This window comes from Triturus cristatus, chromosome 4_2 (genome assembly GCF_964204655.1).
Source record: "Triturus cristatus chromosome 4_2, aTriCri1.1, whole genome shotgun sequence".
Lineage (NCBI taxonomy): Eukaryota > Metazoa > Chordata > Amphibia > Caudata > Salamandridae > Triturus > Triturus cristatus.
Window position 1 is genome coordinate 220,552,757 of NC_140586.1, and position 22,093 is coordinate 220,574,849.

At 43.2% G+C, this 22,093-nt stretch overlaps 1 protein-coding gene and 1 long non-coding RNA gene across 2 annotated transcripts in view; one reads left to right on the forward strand and one right to left on the reverse strand.

Moving 5' to 3' along the window:
• LOC146833452 (uncharacterized) overlaps positions 1-22,093 on the forward strand; it is a 175,594-nt gene that overhangs the window by 17,098 nt on the left and 136,403 nt on the right. The gene's annotated exons all lie outside the window — the stretch shown is intronic.
• LOC146833453 (uncharacterized) overlaps positions 6,887-22,093 on the reverse strand; it is a 38,385-nt gene continuing 23,178 nt past the window's right edge. The window contains exon 5 of the mRNA XM_085601274.1: positions 6,887-7,946. Coding sequence (XP_085457400.1) covers positions 7,818-7,946 — 129 coding nt within the window. The 3' untranslated portion in view covers positions 6,887-7,817. The remainder of the gene's footprint in view (positions 7,947-22,093) is intronic.

Genomic DNA, 22,093 nt, shown 5'->3' on the forward strand with positions numbered 1-22,093 from the left:
TGTTTGGTAGGTGGACCACTGTACCTGGGGCATAATTTTTCTGTAACACTATATTATATGACATTTTTATGTTACCACTGTATCTAGAACATCTATATATCCTAAAAGCCTAGGTACAACTATATTAATCTCTTCTCTTTTTTGGTAGACAAATTTGTCCTCCCTCTTCAACTAGAGACATTTATACACCACTATACTTTTCTTTAATTGGTATATTATTTTTCAGAAAAAGAAAAAAGGGCAACAAGTACATTTACACATCAGATAAACCTAATGCATAAAGGTAAATAGCAGTTTGGTACAGGAAAAACTTGTTACCGGAACATTTTAATTATAAGGTGTGTCCAAGACATATGATGTAGACCAGACAGTTCTCCACATCTTGAGCACTCCCCATTGTGGGTGGGGTATGTCTCATGAAATATTACTGGCTTTAAGCACCTGTATTTAATACTTCAATTATGCCAGACTAAATCTAGCATTGCTCTATACCTTTTTTGGTATTCCATCACCTTTCCACAGTCTGTTTCTGATATTTGTATTTAGAGCTTGGGTGGTTTTGAAGCAGTGTCCTACATATCATGGACCTCCAGTGGCCAGTTATATTATTATTTCCATAAGCCCCACCCCCTTCCAGCTATGTTCTTGATTTCTCAAAAGTATGAAGCTTGTTGCCCTCCTATATTTCTCCCATGGTTAAATATCGGCCGTCCAGCCAGGCCACTTCCTTAGCTTCTGGATGGTTTAAAACTCTTTCAATTGGAGCAGCGTTCATGTGGCAAAAAGGGGGTATTTTTCAGCATTGAACGAGATGTACCATCCCATATCTGGGGCATTGGAGCCACTAACTGTGATACTGCCCAACCCACCTTTACCGGGGTGAGAAATTAAGTTCTGTACATCCCAGGCTCCGATCCTCCCTGTATGCACTGTGGGATGGAGCAGTAAACCTTCTTTCGCAAGATCTTAGAATGCCCGAGTATGCAAAGATACTATAACCGAGTATGTGATATGCTGTCGTAGGTCGTGCACAAGCGGAGATAGGCGGAGCCCAAAATGGAGACAGTGGGTCTGATAGGTGAGTGGGGAAGCAGATGGCAATCCAGATTGCTGGTACGCATGGGTTTCCTCATAGCCAAGAGAGATATAGCACGGAACTGAAGGCCGATACCATCCCCACGGATGACTAAATGGATTCAGGCAATAGACTATTGTACCAATGCAGAGCGGTTTCAAACAAAGGGGATGTCCAGAGAAACATGGCAAAGTCTGGGGCAATTGACTTAACTATTGTATGGCTGCTAACAATTGACAATCTATTTCTTTTGCAAGCCTTATGTAAAAGTTTGCCACATGTTGGGAAGGTACACATAGTATTATGTATACTGATACTTAATGTAACAATAACTGATGGTGCACACATTATGTTTTAAAGAGCAATAAAGAATGTTATAAGAAAAAGTTCTGTATTACCATTGCAGCCCTGAAACAGTCTACTCTCCCTACTGGGTATTCCATGAATCCACTCTGGAAGGCAGCTCAGTTGGAATGAAATATAATAACTTACCATGTTTGGCCCAGCCACACCACCCCAGCGTAGGGCAGCTTCAATATGTCTATTCTAGGTTGAGTTCTCGCCCGTGTCAGAATAGTGAGTAAGCTATTCAACTTTTAGAATAACTTTCTAGGAAGAAGCCAAAACATTCTGTGAAGTATATAAAGGCACCTGGAAGTACCACCATTTGTGTTAAGGCCCTTCTGCAGAAATATGGGAACCTAGTCCAGAATGCAATCGCATTGCCCACGCTTGTTGGTACATAACAGTACATTGTTTGTAGAAGCTTTTCCATCATGAGGCAATCTTTGTAGCAGTCTTTTAAATCAGTTATATGTTTTCATATATGTAGGCCAGGGCCCGGTGCCGGGATCTACGCATGCTGCCGCCCCCATAGACAATATTCTAGACTTTGAACAGGTTGTGCAGAATTCCAAATGGGATCTGTATTCATCTAATAATTCCAGCACATGAGGGGTTGATATAACAGGTTTCTAAAGCTTACTAGCGTATCACTAGCAAAGAAGGCTACAGCATGAACAGTGTTGCCAGTTTTAGCCCCCATTGTTTCAACTGTATCTTCTGCTCACTAGCCAGGGGTTCTAGCTCTTGGGAAAATAAAAGCAGCAACAGGGGCCACTTTCGTCAGGGGCCAGGGCCCTTCCTCCATCACTCAGATATTATCTTCCCAGTTTTCACTTGAACCTGCGGGTTAGGATATGATAACTTAATCCATTCCAAGATAGAGAGTACACAGTTGAAGCTATCAGGTACACAGAACCCAAATTCCACTGTGTTGAATGCTTTCTCTAAATCCAGGGAAGCAACTGCACATTCTCCTCCAATTATATATCAAAGAAATTCTTTACATGATCAAGTCTGAGTAAGTTTGGTTTTTGGTCAGGATGTATATGTTCAGCAAATGTCTAACTATGGCCTCACTCAGTATCTTTGTTTCAAGTGTATTTATTGAAAGAGGTCTGTAGGATTTATAGTCTTCCAAATCTTTTTCAGGCTTAAGAACCGTTACTTTCAGTGCCTCTGCCACTGAGTCGCATAATTGGCCCATGTCCACAGCTTCGTTACACAATTCGAGTAATTTATCAATCAGTAGAGTAAGTCTGCATAAGCTATGCAGTATGAAATTCACTTGGTATGCCATCTGTATTAGCTGTCCTCCTTTTCTTTACATTTCCAATCATAGATAACAACTCTTCTCTCGTCAAAGGGCTGCCTAGCGCCAATTTGTTTTCAAAAGTTTGTTTCCCCAGCAGTGCAGCTCTCGGGTAGAAACTATTTCCGGGTCAGGAGTTTTGTTGTATGAGCATAATGTGCTAAGATATAATTGAGAGAATTGTTCACTGACTCTGGTCACTGAATCTAAGCCTTTTTGATCAATGATGCACATAATAGGTTGAGTATGCTCTTCTGTTTTCTCTCTGACCTGTCTTAGCCCTCCCTCTATGTACTTTTTGTCTGAAAGATACATGAAACACCTTTCATTGAGAGAGGAGGACAGTGCTCCATGATCACACTTGGAATTGGCTAAATCATGACACAGCTCATGTGAATAAGCTGCCTCATGCTCCAGCTTGTTTTAATTCTCTACTCCAAAGTTCCAGTATCTGCTAACAGTTTTTGATTTACTCAGATTTCCCTTACCCAGGCACCCCTCACTACTACATCAATTGCTTCCTATGTTATCTTTTTTAGGCAGAAAAAATTAGCATGACATTCCACCATCTCTCTAGGAAAAGTAGCACCAATAGTGGTTGCTAAATAGCTGAAGCAATCTGGCAAACTACATGTCTGCATAGATATAAGAGTGCCAAATATGACAATTAAATGGAAATTGCACATCATGCTCGCTGAGATCAACAGTGCCAGATGGTTTGCAAAAAATTGATTTAAAGTCAGGATACCAACAATTCAAACTTGAGAGGATCGAGGTTCCTCTCAACATTCTCTGCACATGTATGACTTAGGCGATTTCGCCATTTACACTTTGGCGTCTCCAGTGCAGCAGAAGTCTTCCAAAACTGCACATGGTAGCTACTATCAGGATTGAGGGGCATACTCAGTGTGAGAGAAGACATCCTAGTATATGCCACGTCCATAGAACAGCACAAATAAAGACTCTCAGCCATCCTGGAGCGGATCTAAAACAGCAGCCTCCCACTGCACAAAGCCACGTGTGGGTTCCTCTCAGAAAACATCAAATTATTTGAAGAGCGGTTCTCAGGAGAAGGAGTTTCTACGGACCCCAAGAGAGTGAACGATATCCAGACAGCAGTCCCACCAAAAAACGGGAAATAGCGTTTACAACGCTGCTATTACCATCACCGCATTGTTACCACGCGTGGCTTTACATCGCAAGTCATTTCTACGACTTGCGCTAGGTGGCGTACAACACCAGGGAATGTGTTGGATTTTAAATCCAACACCTTCCCTGCTGTTGGGCTAACTGGAGTAGGAATAGTAATTTATACTATTCCTAAGTCCAGCGCGCCACCTAGCGCAAGTCGTAGAAACGACTTGCGATGTAAAGCCATGCGTGGTAACAACGCGGTCGTTGGAACGAATGCGTTGTAACCTACTGCGTGGTAATAGCATGCGTTGTAACGTGCTATGTTCCCGAAAAACACGCCAGAGGCCGGCAGTTTCCTTAGCATGGTCCTGTATTGTGATATTTTTATCCCAAACCTGACAATCTTTACATAACCACTTTGAGATCTGAAAGCGAGTGTAGCATGGAAATGGACAACAGAGCAGCAAAGGGCATTCAAAGAGACAAAAAACGCTATTGGCAGAAACTACGATGAAATTCTATGACTCCGTGAAATGCGCAGAACTAGTAGTGGATGTCAACCGACCTGGACTCAGTGCAATATACCTACAATGCCAAGGTAATAACCAATGAGCTCCAGTTGTCTATGCCAGTAAAGCCTCAACCGACACTAAATATTACTCTGAAGAGAAGCTATAGCAAAGCTTCGGCTGCTGCTATTTCCATATTTATCTATATGGCAACCAATTCCACCTCTACACTGGTCATTAACCATTGATGCCCCTTTTCCACGGATCCAAGTCAAACCCTTCCCCCACAAGGATCTAAAAATGCATCTTACAATTGCAAGAGTACTCTTCTGAACTGGTATACCAACCAAGGGGTTCCCTTTATGAGCAGATAAAAGTGTTCCCTCTCCTCTCCCTTTGCAGAGAAAGCTTTGATTATGGGCTCAGTTGCTTTAGCCAATACCTCTTTCTGAGAGTGCCTAGAATAGTGCACTTTGAGATGCACTCTAGTAGTATCGAAAAGCTTCAGGAAGATGCTTCAAAGAAATCCCACCATTTAAAAGTATATGGAAGGCAGAGTGGGAGCACGCCCAGAAATGTGGACTATTCTGAGTGTAGCACCAAGCACTGCAGAGAGCTTTAAGGGATATAACCTTTAAGAGTATATAGAACGCAAAGTACATGCACTAGTGTGAGTGTGGAGCCGAGCCAAGCCCCACAGAGTGCATCAGGAATCCCACCTTCTGACAGTACCGGGAAGGTGGAGCACAAGCACACCTCGGGATGCACACTAAGGAGAGCATGGAGTGACTGTTACCCCAAAGGCGCTGCAAGGAACTGACATGGGTTGGAGTGCGTAGAGCCCCTCAGGCAGTGGTAGCCTGGCAATACTCAGTGCATCGTGTTTGCTACTGAGATGTGAGCAATCTCTGTTGTGAGTGCCCCTCTTTATTTATGGATGATTCCCTCTGCTGCCCACTCGTGGACACTATAGCAATTACTCAGGCTAAGATCTGTTTCCTCCATTTTGTGGCCTTTGAGGTGGTTCGAGTTTTTCCAGGCCCTTCAGTGTATCGAGAACTGAAATGGAGGCAGTGCACTTTGCCTTGATGACATCACTGGAGCAAAACCTAGTAGACAGCATTTAGGAATGTAAAATGTAGGTCTGCAGCCCAGACGGGGAAGAATTTCCCTGCTGTTGCTAATTTTCTTCAGCTGGCATAACATAGTAAACTCTCCTGGGTTCTAATTTGCATTGATCTGTCTGCTGCTTTTGACGCAGCTATGAATGTGCTATTTTGAATTCTGCTTGTGCTCTGGAAATCACTGGATCTGTCTGGGACTGGTTTCCTTATTATTTGTCTAACCCCACATTTTCTTCACAGGTGCTTTGTCGGCACGTCACCTTGTCCGCTTTGGTGCTCCATGGGGCTCTGTACTTGGCTCACTGATTTCTCTCTTTTTGCTTCTCCAAGGCGTTCTATTATGTTTCCTAATCATCTTTTTTTTCACTTGTACATCCTTTCTTCAGACCAAAGTTTCAGCCTGTCCCTGCTGCTGAAGCCAGCTCGACTTCTTACTTTCCCAAACCTAATGCTTAAACACATCAAACACTTTTCCTTAGTGTTTCATCACATATTGCTGCTCCATCGATTATTTTTCCACCATCTCCAATAATGTTTTTCCAATTCTGCAAGTATTCTTAGCTTTGAATTTGACTTTTAGTTTATTTTCCTGAATCAGATGGCCTCATTATTTAAGTTGTGCCCGTTCTAACCAAATAATATCTGTAAATCAGATAGTTTCCTTCTTTCTGTAGTTTGGAACTGCTGCCTCAAAATCTTGGCCTTTCTTTTCCTAAACACTGTTCCCGCTAGGTTAGTCTACCTAACTATATTTTTTGCTCCCTTTCTCACTTCCACACCACTTTCATTGCCTCCACTGTCTTTTTTTTTAATACGCGTTTCCTTTTCTTTGTTTAGTTTTAAATATGTTCCTTCTCTAGCCCCAATTTATGTTCTCTGTACACTCCTCCTTATCCTCACGATCTTAGCTTTATTTCTTCTCCTTCTGCTTCTTCTTCACGTAGTTCTCTCTGTTAGCAGCTGTATTGAGGAATGGGGTTTCCACCCATATTAAGGATACGTTACCTTTATTTCCCTACAAAAAACGACTGAAGGCTCATGGCCTTGATCCATCTGCTCAACCTTGATGCTCCTTCTTTTTTTGTTTTATTTTTATTACTCGTTTTTTTCTGCAACTGGCTTATTCAGCACTTTGAATAAAGGTACTAAACTAAATGAAGTAAACACATAAATAGGCAGTGGTTGACACATAAACACACCCAGATACTCTCTCTCTCTCTCTCTCACACACACACACATACACACACCACACACACACACACACACACACATAGGGCACTTGCATCAGTACCCATGGGTAGAGCAGACGAGGACATATAGGAGTCATTTAGGATTGTCATGCGCGAGCACATGTTGATGCTGACTTGGAATAATTTTAAGCCCTAAAACGTAAGTGAAGAAAAACTTTATTTTGATTTAAATGGGAAATTAAGATAGCAGGCAGCAGGCTACAGCTCCACTGCAGCTCCAGAAGCAGCGCATATGTCCTATAACAAACCCCAAGGTGGCAGAGATGGCTCTATCAAGCAGTGAGGCCTTTCGTGGCCACCTGAGAGCTGGTGCGACCAGAGCAGGTCTCATTTAAGTAGCTGATCGTTTTTTTAAATTGGGCTCTGCAAAATTATGCAAAGTTTTTGTAACGAAATCTCAGAAAAATTAAGTGAAATTACAAATATATTTCTGAAAATGCACTTTGGAGTCTCTTGACTTAAAATCGAACATGGTGGTATACCTTACATTCAAAATTGGGTTGCAATACCAGCAAGGAAACTGGCCTGAGGAGAAAAGGCCCCCTATGAAACATTATCTGCTCAAAACAGTCTCCCATGGCACTTTTTTCTGCTCGACCAGTCTTCTGTGGCGCAAACGTGTGTTGTAAAAAAATTGCACTCACACCATTCTTGATTGCATACTGCGAAATTCCACAAACTACATGAGAGTAACACACGTTTCCCATGGGACTGTTCTTTTTGCTGGAAGTTGAGTCGGATTCACCCTGGATGATGTCTCGGAAGAGGATATCCTGTTGAGTGGGACCTCCACCATCACTGCTGTTCAGCTTCACAAGATGAACGATACACCTCTTGGATTGAGCAACTGGTTGGGGGAGGCTGGTTTTTGATGTTCTTGGCAAAGTGGGGTTTTATAAACGAGATGAACAGTTCTTGATTGCCACTGGTCTTAGTGGTGCTGCGGGTTTTGCTGATCTATTAACATTTTGGTTGTCCCTGCGTTGGGCAACTGCTGTGGAAGCCATTCTTGGGATAATGCATCGCTAAAAAGGTCCTTTAGTATACAAGGACTCTGGGTGGTTATTGCTTCTAACTATGGCACAAATCGACCAGGACGTCGATGTAAAGTGGGCAGGTGTCTTTAAGTGTGATATTAGGTCCTTTTATTTCCTCCAGCTTTTTCAAGACAGCCTTTGCTGTTTCTGGGTTTCTTGGTTTCTGCAAGAAAAGAGAAAGCACTCATGAGGCACAGAGGAGACTCTACATATGAACAGGAGCACAGAAAAGACTGTACATGGGTCTCAGAGCACCAAGGTGACCTCTAGTGCGTATAGGGTGGGTCTGTGGAGGTCTTTTATGTATGTGCACAGAAGCATGAGGAGACATTACAAATGTGTACAGGAGACCATATATATGTTTAAAGAAGCACAGAGCAGACCATATCTATCTATCTATCTATCTATCTATCTATCTATCTATCTATCTATCTATCTATCTATCTATCTATCTATCTATCTATCTATCTATCTATCTATCTATCTATCTATCTATCTATCTATCTATCCATCCATCCATAACAAACACAAATATTACTAGAGGTGATATATATATATGTGCGTGTGTATATATAGACCGTGGCAGGGTGACTCGGTGGCACAGGAATGAAGCTTCCCAAGAATTCCTCACCACAGTCACTTCTTTATCTTCTCCGGAAAACAAGTACACCAGCTCTGGCTGTAGGGGTTTCAAGTATTTTATTCACATGTAGATATGCTGGCAGGTGAATCACTATCCCAACGCGTTTCTGCTCTGCCGAGCCTTGATCACAGGAAAGTGTCTCTGTGTTTGAAAATGACCGAGTGATTTAAAGCGTAGGTCGTATTTCTCCTTCAGAGCATGCCATTGAAAACAGTAAACCATTTCAGATAAGGAAAGGGGTGTGATTCCAATTGTCAATTCAGTGCCAAAAATGCAAAAATACTTATTTTAATTTCACGTTGTTTCCAATGCGATATATACTGTGTGCCTCACGTGCACTCTCTGCTTTTACACCTCCAGTTAAACACTTGTTTGCCACATCAGCCAGCAAGAGGAAATCCTTCCTTCTGCATCCATTGCCTGCCATCGCAACAATTTTTATATAAGTTATTCTGTCTTTTCTCAGAGGGTTCAGGCAGGTCAGGCTACAATAAATCAATCTCCACCACCAAATGCTTCGCTAGGAGACTCACTTAAAAAAACAAAGATTACAGGGATGTTATAGTTTGGAAATCATTTTTAAAAAAAACGTAGAAATTCACTGAAAAAAACAAATTGTTACAGGGACCTTATGGATAGGAAATAGAATTATACAAACCATAGAAATTCATTGAAAAAAACAAAGGTTACAGCAAAGTTATAGTTAGGCTCAAATTTCACTCGTACAAATCTTTTGAAATTCAGCAGTTGTAGTTACCTGCGCTAAGTATAACTTACGCCCCGCAATGTACTGCTTATGACCTCACATATTACATCACTCATGACATGATCAGTGACATCACTAATTATATCTCAAATTACATCAATGATGACATCATCAAGTGAGTGTAAGTGTTTTAAGAGTTTATGGGTGTTAATCATATATACTAACCTACAACAAAAGTTAGATTAGTATACTAGCTGTACTACTAATGAGTTATACTATTTGTAACATGTGTAATCTGAGTGGGTGTGTGACTGGGTGTGTGAATCGCGGTATGGGTGTGTGGGGGCTTGCCTGAGTTGCTGTATGGGTGAGTGAGTTGATTTTTGACTAGGTCTGTAGGTGTGTGAGTGGTTGTGTCAGTGGTTGTATGGGTGTGGGGGTGGGTATCTGTGTGGTTGTATGGGTGAGTGAGTGTGGGAGTGGTTTTGTGGTGTGTGAGTGGCTGTATGAATGTGTGACTGTGTGTGTCAGTGGCTGTATGGGTGTATAAGTAGGTATGTGAGTAGCTGTGTGGGTGAGTGGGTGTGTGAGTGGCTATGTTGCTGAGTGAGTGGGTGTTTCAGTGACTGTATGGGTGAGTGAGTGGCTGGGTTAGTGACTGTATGAGGGAGTAAGTGGATGTCTGAATGATTGTATGAGTGAGTGACTGGCTGTGAATGTGTCTGTATGGTTGAGGGAGTGGCTGTTTGAGCGAGTGTTTGGTTAAGTGAGTTGGTGTATGAGTGGTTGTATTGGAGAGTGAGTGTCTGTGTTAATGACTGTATTGGTGAGTGAGTAGATATGGGAGTGCTTGTATGGATGTGTGAATGGGTACGCAAGTGGTTGTGTGGGTGTGTGAATGAGTGTGAGTGCTTGTATAGGTAAGTGAGTGACTGTATTGAGAGGCTGTATGGGTGTGTGAGTGGCTGTATAGGTGAATACATATGTGTGTGAGTAGCTGTATGGGTCAGTGTGTGAATTACTGGTTGTATGAGTTTATGGGTGAGTGAATAGTTGTGTGAGTGGCTGTATGAGTGAGTGAGTGGGTGTGTGAGTAGCTCCAAGGAGGAGTATGTGGTTGTGTGAGTACTTGTATGAGCCTGAATGGGTATGTGAGTAGTTGTGTGGGTGTGTGAGTGGACATACAAGAAGTTATATGGGTGTGAACAGGTATGTGTGTGGTTTTGTAGATGATGTCATCAGTGATGTCATTCGAGATCTTATCAGTGATGTCACTGACCATGTCCTGAGTGATGTAATATGCGAGGCTATAAGCAATGCATTATAAGTTATAGTTTGCTCAGGTAGCTATAAATGCTGAATTTCACTGGTTTTGTATGAGTGAAATCTGAGCCTAACTATAAGAATCCTGGAACCTTTGTTTTTTTCAGAGAATTTCTATGGTTTTTTTAACTAGTAGTCATGTTTGCAGAGTGGTGGAGAAAGGGGGCGGGCATCCAACCAGCTCTCAGGAATCCAGCTGTATGGGACCTCCTGGATGGGTTCTTGGCCCCCAAAGACCTCAGCATCCAAGGGGGCTTGATCCCCCAACCAGTAGCGCGCCAGGAGGCACGTTTGCAGAGTGGTGGTTAAAGGGGGCGTGGGCTCCGAAGACCTCTCAGCAATCCCACTGTGTCAGATTTACTGGAGGTAACAGGAGTGATAGTTGGCTTTCAAGGACTGTTAGCAGCCAAGGGGACTTCATCTCCCAACCAGTTGTGCATCAGGAGGCACGAATGCAGAGTGGTGGAGAAAGGATGCATGGCCTCCAACAATCTCTCACCAATCCAACTGTATGGGACTTGCTGGAGGTAACAGGAGGGGTAGCTGGCTCCCAAGGACCCTCAGGAGTAAAGTGTACTTCATCCTTAACCAGTAGTGTGCCAGAAGGCATGTTTGCATCATGGTAGAGAAAGGGGGCATGGCCTCCAAAGACCTCTCAGTGATATCACCGTGTGAGACTTAATGGAGGTAACAGGAGGGGTAGTTTGCCTCCAAGGACCGTCAGCAGCCAAGGGGACTTCATCCCCCAACCAGTTGTGTGCCAGGAGGTGCGTTTGCAGAGTGCTGCTGAAAGAGGTCGGGGCTTATGACGAATTGCCGGTTAGGCTTTAAAAAAAATGTATTTGGGGAGGGGGGTCACATGAACCCATTCCCTGGGCCGATTTCAGCCCGGGAACTCCATCCCACATGGCCAGGTTTTTCTTTTATGGGAGAGGGGCCCCGTGGCCCCACTACCCAGGCTGATTTCGACACAGGGTACCCAATCCCCAGGGCCCAGCCTTTACAAAAAAAATGTTTTAAAGTAAAGGGAGGGAGGCCGAGCAGCCCCCACCTGGGCCGATTTTGACCCAGAGGACCCCATTCCCCAGGGACCAGACTCAGAGGGACCCCCCCCCCCGCGGGCCAAGATGAAAAACAAAGTGACAGAAAATCCTGCAAGACCCTTAAATAAAAACAAATTAAAAATTGCGGCTTGGCTGCATTCGTTGGTTTATGCCCCAGACAGCCTACCCCAGAGCCAAAATTACCTTATATGGGGAGGGGAGCCATGCAGCCCCCCTCCGTGTAGCTGTATATTTATATATATATATTTTTGCACCAAAAAAATCAAAGGTTATAGGGATGGAATAGTTAGGTTTAGATTTCACTCATACAAAACCAGTGAAATTCAACAGTTATAGTTGCCCAAACTAACTATAACTTATGCCACCACAATGCACTGCTTATGACCTCACATATTACATCACTCATGACATGCTAAGTGACATCACTGATGACATATTTGATGACATCGCAAATGACATTACAGATGACATCACTGATGACATCATTCAGCGAGTGTGTTTTGTAAATGTTTCTGAGTTTTAAAGATATAAACTAAGCTACTGCTTAGCTTAAATACTATTCCTTTTGTACTAATAATGAGTGATACTATTTCTAACATTTGTCATCTGAGAGACTGCAAGACTTTGAATCTGTATGTGAGTGGTTGTCTGAATGGCTATATGGGTGTGTGAGTCGCTGTATAGGTGAATAAGTGGATGTTTGAGTTGCTGTATGGGCGAGTCAGTCCCTGTGTCAATGGTTCTAATGGTGAGTGCATGTATTTGAGTTGCTGTATTGGTAGGTGAGTGGCTGTCTGTGTGGCTGTATGGTTGAGTAAGTGGGTGTGTGAGTGCCTGTATGGGTGAGTGAGTGGGTGTGTCAGCGACTGTATGGGTGAGCGTGTGGTTGTATGGATGAGTAAGTGGTTGTGTGAGTAGCTGTATGGGTAGGTGTGTGTGTGAGTGGCTGTATCAGTGATTGGCTCCTTAGGTGAGTGACTAGGTGTGTAAGTGGGTATATGGGTGAGTGAGTAGCTATTTGAATTAATGTATGGGTAAGTGAGTAGGTATGTGAGTAGCTGTATTGCACAGCTAATATGTGCATAAGTGGTTGTATAGGTGAGTGAGAGTTGGTTTCAGTGACTGCACTGGAGAGTTAGTGTCAGTGAGTGTCTATATCGGTGAGTGAGTGGTCATGTGAGTGCTTGAATAGGTATGTAAGTGCATGTGTGGGTCTGTAAATGGGTGCGTATGTGGTTGTATGGGTGAGCGAGGGGCTCTGTTGAGAGGCTGTATAGGTGAGTAAGTGGAGGTGTGAGTGGCTGTGTGGGTGAATACATGGGTTTATGAGTTGCTGTATGGGTGAGTGAGTGACTCTGGGTGAGTGATTGGGTGTGTGAGTAGGTGTATGGGAAGTGAATGGCTGTGTAAGTTACTATATAAATAAATGAGTGGGTGTGTGAGTGGCTCTATGGTTCAGTGAGTAGACGTGTGAGTGGTTGTATGGGTCTGTAAATTGGTATGTAATTGGTTGTGTGAGTAGATGTATGAGGTTACATGGAGGTGTGAGTGGTTCTGTGGATGATGTCATCTGTGATGTCACTGACCATGATATGAGTGATGTAATATGTGAGGTCATAAGCAGCGCATTTGGGGCGTAAGTTATAGATTAGCTCAGGTAACTATAACTGCTGAATTTCACTGGTTAGGAGTGAAATCTGAGCCTAACTATAACGTCCCTGTAACCTTTTTTTCAGTGAATTTCTAAGTTTAAAAAAAATCTATTTCCTAACTATAACGTCCCTGAATTCTTTGTTTTTGTCGAAGTGAATTTCTAAGGTTTTTACATTTTTATTTGCTCACTATAACCTGTAACCGTTGAGAGTAGGTGTGTGAGTGGCTGTATAGGTCAATTAGTGTGTATGTGTGGCTCTATTGCTGTGGGTGGGTGTGTGAGTAGTTGTATGGGTCTATAAGTGGGTGTACAAGTAGTTTTGTCATAGTGTGAGTGGGTGTGTGTATGTTGTAGGGATCAGTCAATGGATGTTAGTGGCTGTATGGATCTGTGAGTGGATGTGAAAATGTCAGAATGTGTGTGTGAGTGAGTATGTAAGTGTCTATGTGGGATTGTCAGTAGCTGTGTGAGTGACTACACTGGAACAGAGCCTCACTACTCCATTATCCAACAAGAGAACACAGTTTTCAACACAATTTCTATCTAACTGGAGTACTTTCTTCTGGTTAATTACTAAGAACTACTTCATTGGTTAAATGTCCAGTGCTTATTCTACATCTGCAAAATGGACTACAAGCAAATGTCTCCAGTGACCTTGTGTGCGTTTCAGCAATGTCATTTTTCCTTGTGCTTCTTTATCCATAAGTTTGTGATAATATGAATTCTCTATAGAGAAGACAACGAGGCTACAAAGAGGTAAATCCCCAGCAAAACAAGGATACTTTCTCTTAACTATATGAAGTAAGTGCTTCTTTGGTTGGTTAGGATGTCCTTAAATACCACAGCATCAAGAAATGGCGTCACCAGCATCCTGTTGGTTTTTACCTGCCATCTTGTGAGGCCGCCCATTTCCTCTTTCATCGAACTCCCCCCATGCCCCCGCGTGAGTGCCTCTCTCAGGTCACTTGCAGATTTGCACTATTATGAGGACTAAGTATATTATGGAGGGGACATGAGGAAGGTCTCCAGATCTCAACAGGGTATGGGAAATGGGGTGCACTTGATCTGCACCATTTTCTATCCCACCTCTATCGGAACAGCCTCCTAGGTGAAGGAACGGGGTCAATAAATTGAGGTGACCGTTTAATGAACTGGCAGATGTGGCATCTCTGTATGGCATCCCTGGTCCATCTTACTTGAGTACCCACTGTCTGTCCCCAACTGAGTATCCCAGATAAGAAGGGTACCTAGAAGTAACTGGTATAAACAAATCTCAAAGAAATTGAAACATAAGCCGCTAAGACTTACATTTTCCATTAATAGCTCTTAAATTAATGGCCTCCTTTTATGATTGACAGTGGATAGCATAGGCTCTTTTAGCCCAGAGGTGATGGCCCTGCCACCTTGAGCTTCGTTCTGCAGTCACACCTCTTGGTGGGTATCCTGGTGGGAAATTGGGTGCCAAGTGAGGTCAAAAAGGGCTAATGACAGGGCCGTCCTAACATCATTATAGGCCCCCGGGCAAAGCAGTGCACTGGGCAACGCCTACACAACCACTCACAGGAATAAAACAGTTTAATGGATAATTAGTGTTAAATTCTGGTCTCCATTAGGCCCCTATGCTCGTTGGTTTCCCGGGCCACTGCCCAGTGTACCCATGCATTTAGACCGCACTAGCTGGTGACCCCAATTCCAGGTAGTGTATTGTCCTGCACAGCAAGATAGCAGAGGCGCTTTTAGCAATGGGGTGATGGCCCGCCCTCTTCGGTCCGTTCTGCAGTTGTGCCTCCTGGCACGTATCCTGGTTGAAAAAGGAGTCCCCAAGCACAGGTGAGGTCAAAAGGGGCTAGTGACCCCAAGACCAGGTAGTGCATTGTCCCACACGGCGAGATAGCAGAGGCACCTTTAGCGCTGGGGTGATGGCCCTGGCCCCTTGGGCTCTGTTTTGGAAGTGGCTTAAAATTGCCTTGCGAGAATTAGTAGGCTCTTAATGGAGCCTTCTTTTAAAAATCGTACACATAATAAGTAGTCAGGTAATCAGCTGGAGGTGTAAGCATACCCCCAGGACGTGGCCCACCCCGAGGACCACGTTTAAACAAGCACAGAAGACCACGCTTTTTTCTGCTGTGAATCCATGATGATTTTCTCTGCAAAATGATTTTAAAAATGCTTTTTGAGCTGGTGGGGTGTCTAGGGGACCTCCGGAACTCGGCTACAGGGTCAGGGTTTTCCTACCCTGTCCCTTTTCTTTTTTGTTTAAACAATTTTTCTGGGTCGTGGCTCAGCTTAGTCCCAAGATGGCTGCCAATACATTTTGATTGAAGTATTGGCAGTCAATCAGATCTCAGCACGAGATCGGGAGGGTACACGGAGCTTTCGCGTCCTTATATATACAAATTTGATTTTTCTTTAATATCTCAAAATCTGCTGAATGGATTTCCACCAAATAACAAAAAGGCTTCTTTCTGGACCAAGAGCTAACTTTCTGGCAAATTTTGTGTTATTCTGTCCAGCGGTTCTTTTTAATCCCCCCCTTACTCATCCTCCACTTGATGGATCACCCAGAAACTTTCCATGCGCAACAAGAATTACTGACAAATTTTGTGAAGATTGGCGCCAAAGATATAGGCACGTCAAAAAATGTTTTTTCTATGGAAACATGGTCCTAACTATAACTACCTACTAGAGACCGCCAGTAGGTAATATGTATCAAGTTCCACCTATTGATTTCTCTGACTCCAGAGCCCACCCAATTCCCAGCCCAGTTATCAAGTAGAGTTCCAAACACAGTCTGAGTGAGGCGTACCAAGGAAGCTCCTACTTTGATTCTCAGGGATGCAGTAATTTGACTTTACACTTGTTACTTCTGAAAGTGAGACTAATATCCAAAGAGTACCTCATAATTCTACCCTTTCCTTTCCTCACTGTCATCAACAGGGCTCTGTAATGCATGAAAAGAGGCTCGGATAACATGGGCAATGTTTGGGATATTGTATTTTCCCTTTTGAAAAGGGACCCAGCCCACATCCTCTGAGCTATGACCAATATTGAGATTGTGTTTCAAGTTGTTGTTTTTGAGGTTTGTAATGTGAGGGGCTGCCTAAACGTCCTATTATAAAATCCATCTCCTAGTTCTTTAGCTTCAGTCTTTCTAATTGAATTCTGTTGGTTGGAGCTGGCCATCTGACCAGTTCGTTCCCCCATATTTCAGGCAAGATCTTGAGGTTCCTGCATGAATGGAAATAATAATTTCTGGTGGTGAGTGCTAGATTATGGCAATTCCACTACACCTTCCTGAATATTTTTTTTAATATAAACCTGAATTCTACCCTGATACCCTAACTCCCTGCTGAAGAGATTATCTGTGAAGCAAAAGCGTCTCCTAGCATAGCAGCAACTTGAACCCCTGCCAAGGAACTGCCTGCCCCAAACAATAGACTATGGTGGTAGTGGAAAGGCAGTCTAGTGTAGACATGGTGGAGGAGGAGATACAGTGGACCAGAATATTAATGAGCCATTCCTGACTTTTCTTAGTGAGCAAACTGCTCTGCTCTAGTAAATAACATTTTACTCTCTTGTAGAACAATATTTATTATTTATTTTCAAAATTTATACAGCGCAAACTTGGCTCGAGGGCGTCAGAGCACTTTACAGGGTTTGTATTTTCAGTAACTACAGGAGATATAAAACAGTAAGATGCACACAGGGGATGTAATACAAGTAGGAAGCATACAATAATGTGCAATATGAAACAAATTATATAGCACAAACTAAGCCCGCGGGCAGCAGAGCGCTTCACAAGGGTTGCATATACAGAGGCTATAGGAGATATAAAGCAGTAGGATGCATACGGGGGATTTAATAATGGTAGGAAGCATAAAGTAATGTGCAACAAAAAATAAATTATATAGCAGGAACTGGGTCCGAAAGTATCAGTGACCACAGGAGATATAAAACAGGAGGAAGCATACAGGGGATGTAATATAAGTAGGAAGCATACCGTGATGCACAATAAATCAAATTATATAGCGCCAACTAGTCCGGGAGCATAACTAGGGTTGTGTATACAGCAATTGCAGGACATATAAACCAGTAGGATGGAGAGATAATGGAGATATAATACAAGGGTGAAATATACAGTAGGAATACAGGAGAGGATTGTCAATGCAGTTCTGAGGTAGTTACAGGAGATTGAGGCATGGGCTACATTGGAATATTAGGTTTGGATGGAACAGTTTGTTCCGAAGTCGGAATTAGAGCTGGGCGGAAAGAATTGAGTTAGGAGGGAGGGTTTAGGTATTTGTTGAGAAGAGATAATTTGAGAATTTTCCTGAAGTGTAGGTAAGATTGGTTGTCACGTAGTTCTTTTGGAAGGGCATTCCAAATTCTGTGAGCATTCCCTGAGAAGGAGTGGGTGCGAAATGTATTAGTCTTGAATTTCGGGGGAATCAAGAGAAGGGTGTTAGAGCTTTGAAGGAGTCTGTTTTGGTCGCTCTTGAGAGTTTGTTGGCGAGGTAGGCTGGTTTTCCAGATTAGAGGGCTTTGTGGTTTTGCAGGCTATACTCCTCACTTCAGTTGGTAGCCAATTGAATTTCTTGAGTGTGAGAGTGATGTGGTCATATCGTTTCTCTCCAAAGAGAAGTCTGGCTGCTGTGTTGAGTGTGGACTTCATTGGTAAGAGGTGGAATTATGGGGTGCCGGTGATCGTTGCATTGCCGTAGTCCAGTTTGAAGAGGACTAGGAATATTTATACAGTCTTCGGGTCTTCAAGGAGAATAAATGGTTTGATTTTTTTTAGATGGTTTAGCGTGTAGAAGGGACTTTTTGCTGAGGAGTTGATGTGGTCTTTCATGTTCAGGTTTCCGTCAAGAGCGACCCCAAGGGATTTAACAGAGTTGGAGATAGATAGCTTACAGTTTAGTGCAGTTAGGTTGTCGTGCAAGTTTGGATAGGGTGAGGGCTAGTGTTTGACTGGATGAGGAGAAGTTCAATTTTGAATGGGTTGAGCTTTAAGTGGTTGTTGGTCAGCCACGTTTGTATCTGGGAGATAGTGTTGTTTAGGAGTGACGAGATTTTGATGTAGATTTGGGAGTCATCAGCGTAAAGGTGGTAGGTAGTCCTGGCTAGTTTTAGGATCAGTGCAAGGGGTTCCATTAAGGGTGGGCGACAATTTCCGAACCGCTCGCAGAAATTGCGTGGAACGCGAAAATGTTTAAACTTCCGCGATCCGCGAGGGAACGGAAATTGTCGCCCACCCCGCAGTTGAGTAGAGGTATTGCACAAAACGTTAGCATCTTCTTGAATAAATATGCAGGGCAGGATTCATTCTGGTACGATGCTCCTGTCACAAAAATTAAACCCCAACAGGAAGCACACTATTTAACCTTCAACTCAGGCACCTGCTTTATTTATAATATATCTGTAAGTCTTACAGATATAAATAAAGCAGGTGCCCGAGTTGAAGGTCACTTTCAGTAACGCATTAATCAGCACACAGTGGAGGCTAGGCAGGTGTGCTTTCTCCCCATATCTGCCGTCAGCAATTTGCTGTAATCATTGATGGAGGTCTGTGCATCCATGGGTTTCTCGAGCGCAATCCCCGTGTAGTTCCTGACACCAGGAGGTTCTGTCTCCTCATCTGCTGCTCTGGTCGGTCTCTGACCCTTTATAAACAAGAGGCATGTGAACTGCATAGAAGCCCTGCCCCACACACTGGCGGTGTGCAACATCTTCCCGCCCTTTCCCCACTATGATGGACAGCTCACTCGAGGGACCCCGGCGCCCATCGGCACGGTGGCAAAGTTACAGACACACATGGTCGCTGGAGACAACTCTTCTGGCCCTTTACGCAGCTGTAGTGTAGGAAAAGCACTATTCATTTACCCAACGAGGTAGCACTTACTGATTAGCCAGTAGAAAGTACTCCAGGTGAGTAGAGGTATTGAACAAAACGGTGGCATCTTCTTGGATAAATATGCAGGGCAGGATTCATTCTGGCACGATGCTCCTGTCACAAAAATTAAACCCCAACAGGAAGCACTTATAGCATTTGACCTTCAAATCGGGCACCTGCTTTATTTATGTCTGTAAATTTTACAGATATAAATAAAGCAGGTGCCCGAGTTGAAGGTCAAATTCAGTAACGCATTAATCAGCACAAAATCTCCGCGATCACGCGAAATTTCGCGTGATTGCGGAGATTGTTTGCCGTTTCACCATATTTTGCGAAAGGCACTTTCACAAATTCCGCCCACCCTTAGGTTCCATGTAGATACAGAACACGGCAGGGGATAGGATTGAGCCTTGGGGAACTCCATGTGTGACTAGTGCTGCTGGTGATGTGGAATTATTTATTTTGGTTAGGTGGGCTCTTTCGCTCAGGTACGATGCGAACTATTGCAGGACAGTACTATTGATGCCAGCATTATGTGAGAGGGTGTTTCTAAGAATGTTGTGATTGACGGCATGAAAGGCCAAGGGGAGGTCCAAGAGGATTAGGAGGCTGGCGTCACCATTGTTGCAGGATTTGTGTAGATCATCAGTGATGTTCAGGATTGCAGTCTCTGTACCTCAGCCTTTACTGAAACCAGATTAGACGGTGTCATGTAGGTTGTATTTTTCAATGTGGTTGTTCAGCTGGGAGAGCATGCATTTTTCTATGATTTTGGCAAGGAAAGCGAGGTTGGTTATAGGCCTGTACTTATTGAGGTCATTGGGTTCAACATCTGGCTTTTTGAGGAGGAGGTGATTTGGCAAGGTTTAAGAGAAGCCGGCATGAAGCAACTGGATAAGGAGGAGTTGACAGTATTATTCCAAGTTGGAGTGATGATGTGTCTGAGATTTTTGCCAAGGTGAAGAGAGGTGGGTGGTCAGCTTCAGGCATGATATTATTTTGAGAACTTCCTTTTCAGAGAGGTTTTCAAACTTAAACCATATTGTGTTGTTTTTTAGATGTAGGTGATTGGTGATGGTGTACCGGTTTTCTGAGGGTGTGGGTTTGGGAGGGCCATCTTCAGTTGCTGATGAGGTGGGGGCATATCTTTGGAAGAGGTGTCAGCTCTAGTAGGTGGAGAGAGGGTGAGAATGTCCAGCGAGAGTTCAATGTTTGTTATTTTGCCTGAAAATAATTTGGTGAACTCTTCAGAGCGCTTGATGGAGTTATCAATAGGCTGTTGTGGGATGGAGGAGGTTTGATGTTTGATGATATTGAAAAGTGTATTTCGGTCTGTTTCTGGAATGATCCTGTTGGGTTTGGAAAAAAGATTATTTTTCTCAGTAGATGTGTTTTTTTGTATTTTGAGCTTTCCGCTCGGAGGATCAAGAGATGAGCTAGTGAGAGTTGTTTTCTCCAGTTTCTTTCAGTCAATATGAGTTGTTGTCTATCTTTGTTCAGCTATGTGTTAAACCAGAATCTGGAAGGGATATTTCTTTATTTGTTTAGTTTTAGGGCGGCGATGGTGTCAAGGAGTTCTGTCATTTTTGTGTTGTAATGGGAGGTGAGGTCATCAGCGGTGATAAGTTCAGGAGAAGGGAGAATTTGGGAGCTGATTAGGATTTTTAGCTCTGATTGCTGGATTTGGTGTACGTTCCTCATCCAGTGTTTCGGACGATGGGTTTGGTTGGGGAGCTTGAGCTGGTTGAGGTCGAAGGGAATTAGGTGATAATCAGTCCAGTCATGGGGAACGATGAAGTGGAGGCATAAGCCACTGTGGTTGGAGATGATTGCTTCGAGGGTTGAGCCTTTATTGTGGGTATCTATTTTTGCAGTGTTGAATGAGACTTTTGATTCAAGGAGGCCGAATTGGGCTTGTACTGTCATGTTGTTGGCATCATTCAAGTGCAGATTTAGTTCTCCTAGTATAATGTCCGTGGAATCATTCATGGAGTTTAGTGTTATAAGGCCTGTTAGCTCTTCAAGAAATAGAAGCTTTTTACCTGAAGGGTGAAAGACGGTGTGGAGTTTGATAGAGATGGAGTCTTTGGTTGGGAGATCAACTCCTAGATATTCAACAGTTCAGTAGTCGATTGTGTGGAAAGTTTTTAGGCTGAGGTCCATGTTTTGTATGATAGCTAATCCACCGCCGGTATGGTCTTTCCAGTCACGACGAATGATTGAAAAGACTGGTGGGGTGAGGAGGTCAATCATGGCTGATGAGTGATCGTTTAGCCAGGCCTCAATCAGGAAACATGCCGATTTTGTGTAGAAGGATGGTTTCCGCTATTTCAGTGGCATGCTTGGATGCTGACTGACAGTTTAGAAGAATGGAGTTTAGTTTATTTGAGGAATTCGGATCGCCATGTGTGAGTTGGATGGATGTGAGATGGGCTGATGGCCCGGGGGGGTCGGTTGGAGGGAGCACTCCTGTTTATGCCAAGGATGACCTGGATCTGCATTGTGTATGAGTTGCTCAGCATTTCCTCTTCAAGTTGTGACAAGTCAAGACATGGCACGTCTGGGTTTAAGATAGTATTGGTCAAAAGGGGTAGTTGCCCAGATGAGGGAGCGGGAGGTGTTGGTTGCCTAGGTGGCAGAGCATGAGGTGCTAGTGTAAAAAATAACGAGCGACTGCCAGTGTCTCAGACATTTGCAGGCATCCCCCACACCACCTTTTGTTGCATTAACAGAATAATAAATAACTTTATAACATTTTCTTTTACACTCCAACATTTACCAGATGTCTTGAAAAAAATGGCAGTTGGCAAATATTTGTAATTTGTTTAAGAAGTTGGAATTGTTAATTACATGTTATAAAATGTATGAATGTGGTAAAATACTAGTTAGAATTTATAATAAAAAACATTTTTAAAAGCATGAAGGAGTTTAAAAGCTGCAGGAATTATTAACTAGAAGTTAGGAACTGTATTAAGGAGCTTAAAAACATTTAAATTGTTAATCGAAAAATTATAAAAACCGAAAAGA